Source organism: Buceros rhinoceros, unplaced genomic scaffold, assembly GCF_000710305.1.
Source record: "Buceros rhinoceros silvestris isolate BGI_N320 unplaced genomic scaffold, ASM71030v1 scaffold10171, whole genome shotgun sequence".
NCBI lineage: Eukaryota > Metazoa > Chordata > Aves > Bucerotiformes > Bucerotidae > Buceros > Buceros rhinoceros.
In genome coordinates this window covers 15,059-16,715 of record NW_010393679.1, presented here as the reverse complement: position 1 = coordinate 16,715, position 1,657 = coordinate 15,059, and the positions used below count along the sequence as shown (strand labels likewise).

General features: G+C 54.1%; 1 protein-coding gene across 1 annotated transcript in view; it reads right to left on the bottom strand.

Annotated features, from left to right (window-relative positions):
• Positions 1 to 220: 220 nt before the first annotated feature.
• PLA2G12B (phospholipase A2, group XIIB) overlaps positions 221 to 1,657 on the bottom strand; it is an 11,170-nt gene continuing 9,733 nt past the window's right edge. Inside the window, exon 4 of the mRNA XM_010144946.1 lies at positions 221 to 339. Coding sequence (XP_010143248.1) covers positions 221 to 339 — 119 coding nt within the window. The remainder of the gene's footprint in view (positions 340 to 1,657) is intronic.

Below are 1,657 nucleotides of genomic sequence, written 5' to 3'. Positions count from 1 at the left end.
CCGCACCGGAGGCGGGCAGCGGGCATTCGTCCCTGCCCTGTATTCGCAGGCTGTCTCCCCTTTGGCAGCCCTCTGCCCAAAAGCTGTAGTCGATGTGTATTGCTTGGCCCAGGTCCCCCGTCTCGTGCTAGGCCAGAGGGCTGGTGGAAATCGCTGTGCTGAAGCGCGGTGTCGGAGAGGGGATGCTTGGCAGCAGGCTCGTGGAGACATCTGCTCTTCCTCACAATTCATCTCGCTCCTCCTCACTGCAAATGCAGGCGCTCCTTTGGCTGTTCATGAAGGGCCGGCAGCCCAAGGTCCAGACGGCGTTGAACACTGTGTCTGCAACGGATTCACAGGCTGTGGGGAAGGAGAAGATCAGGCAGGTCAGTAACAGGCACTCCAGGGTGTCTGAGGGCTGGGTGGAAGCACCCTGGCCTGAGTCCTGTCCCCAGTCGTGTGGTATTTGCAGTCGGCCCTGTGGGCTCTCACCCTCTCCCTGGTTACTGCATTTTTATAAATCCAACGAGTCCCTTCTGCTGAACCTGGCGGCCCTTTGCTCCCCAGGCTGCCACTAGGCTGGCACTAACTTCTCTCCCTGCAAACCCCTCTTCTTTCTTTCCTCTCTCAGGCTTTTCTGGTTGATGGATTGTTGGAGACGCTGCAAATAGCAGTGTGTACCAAGCAGATTTCCCAGACAGCCTCCACAGTACTGTCTTTCCTGGCTTCCTCTACCCTCAGTTTTACCTATGGTTGCTACTAACCAACTTTTTCTGCCTTTTGTGAGTTAACAATGCTAGCAGCCAGCCAGCACAAAAAATCCTCCTGCAGCTGCAACAGCAGAGCTGTTGATACGGTCTGCCTGGACCTGAGCCCCTGCTCATCCCCCAAACCAAAACCGCTTGTCAATAAATAAATAGGCTAATACCAGGTCTCTTAGGGTTTGCTTACTGGCACTAATGTTGATTGCCGTATCGTAATGGATTTGGGAAAGCCCTGCCTTTGGGACTGTCTCCTCCCGGCTCAGTCTCTCCAAGCATCTTGCTCTGCTCCTGCCGCTTTAGGAGTCTGCTCGGTTGGCAGATGTTGGAGAAGCCATAGTGAGCCAGTGGGAAAACCAGGGCTTTGGTTAACAGGCTCCGCTGCAGCTGGGTTGTTTGTGCCCACAAGAAGGGAGTGCAGCGGCTCCTCCCTGCCTGCTTTCTCTAAACTCCCGGTGACTCAGTGCAAAGGGTTCCAGATAAGAGCTGGGAATGGTGGTGGAGGAGGAGGACTTTGTGACAGGAGCTGTTCTGAGCAGCCCTGAGGACAGGGAGTGGCAGCTGTGGAGCACAAGGCAAAGAGGAGGCAGAGCAAGGGGAGAGGATGGCTCAGATGTTTGCTCACGTTAGCAACCAGGACAGAAGTGCTGGCGGAGTCTAGTGCTACCTGACTATAGGCAGAAGTGGTGTGGCTCAGCCAAGGAGTGTGAACTCTGCTTCACCTTAACTCCCTGGGATCTATCTGTTTGCTTCACTGCTGCAGGCAGAAAAAAGAGGGATCTGAAAAATTGGCTGGGGAAAAACTGAAGAGATAGGAAGAGATTGGCTGCAGAGGACCAGTAGATAAGAGTGACCATGGAAGATTGTCTGTACTAGCACTGTAGCACTTATGTGTCAGTCCACATCTTTGTTCTCTC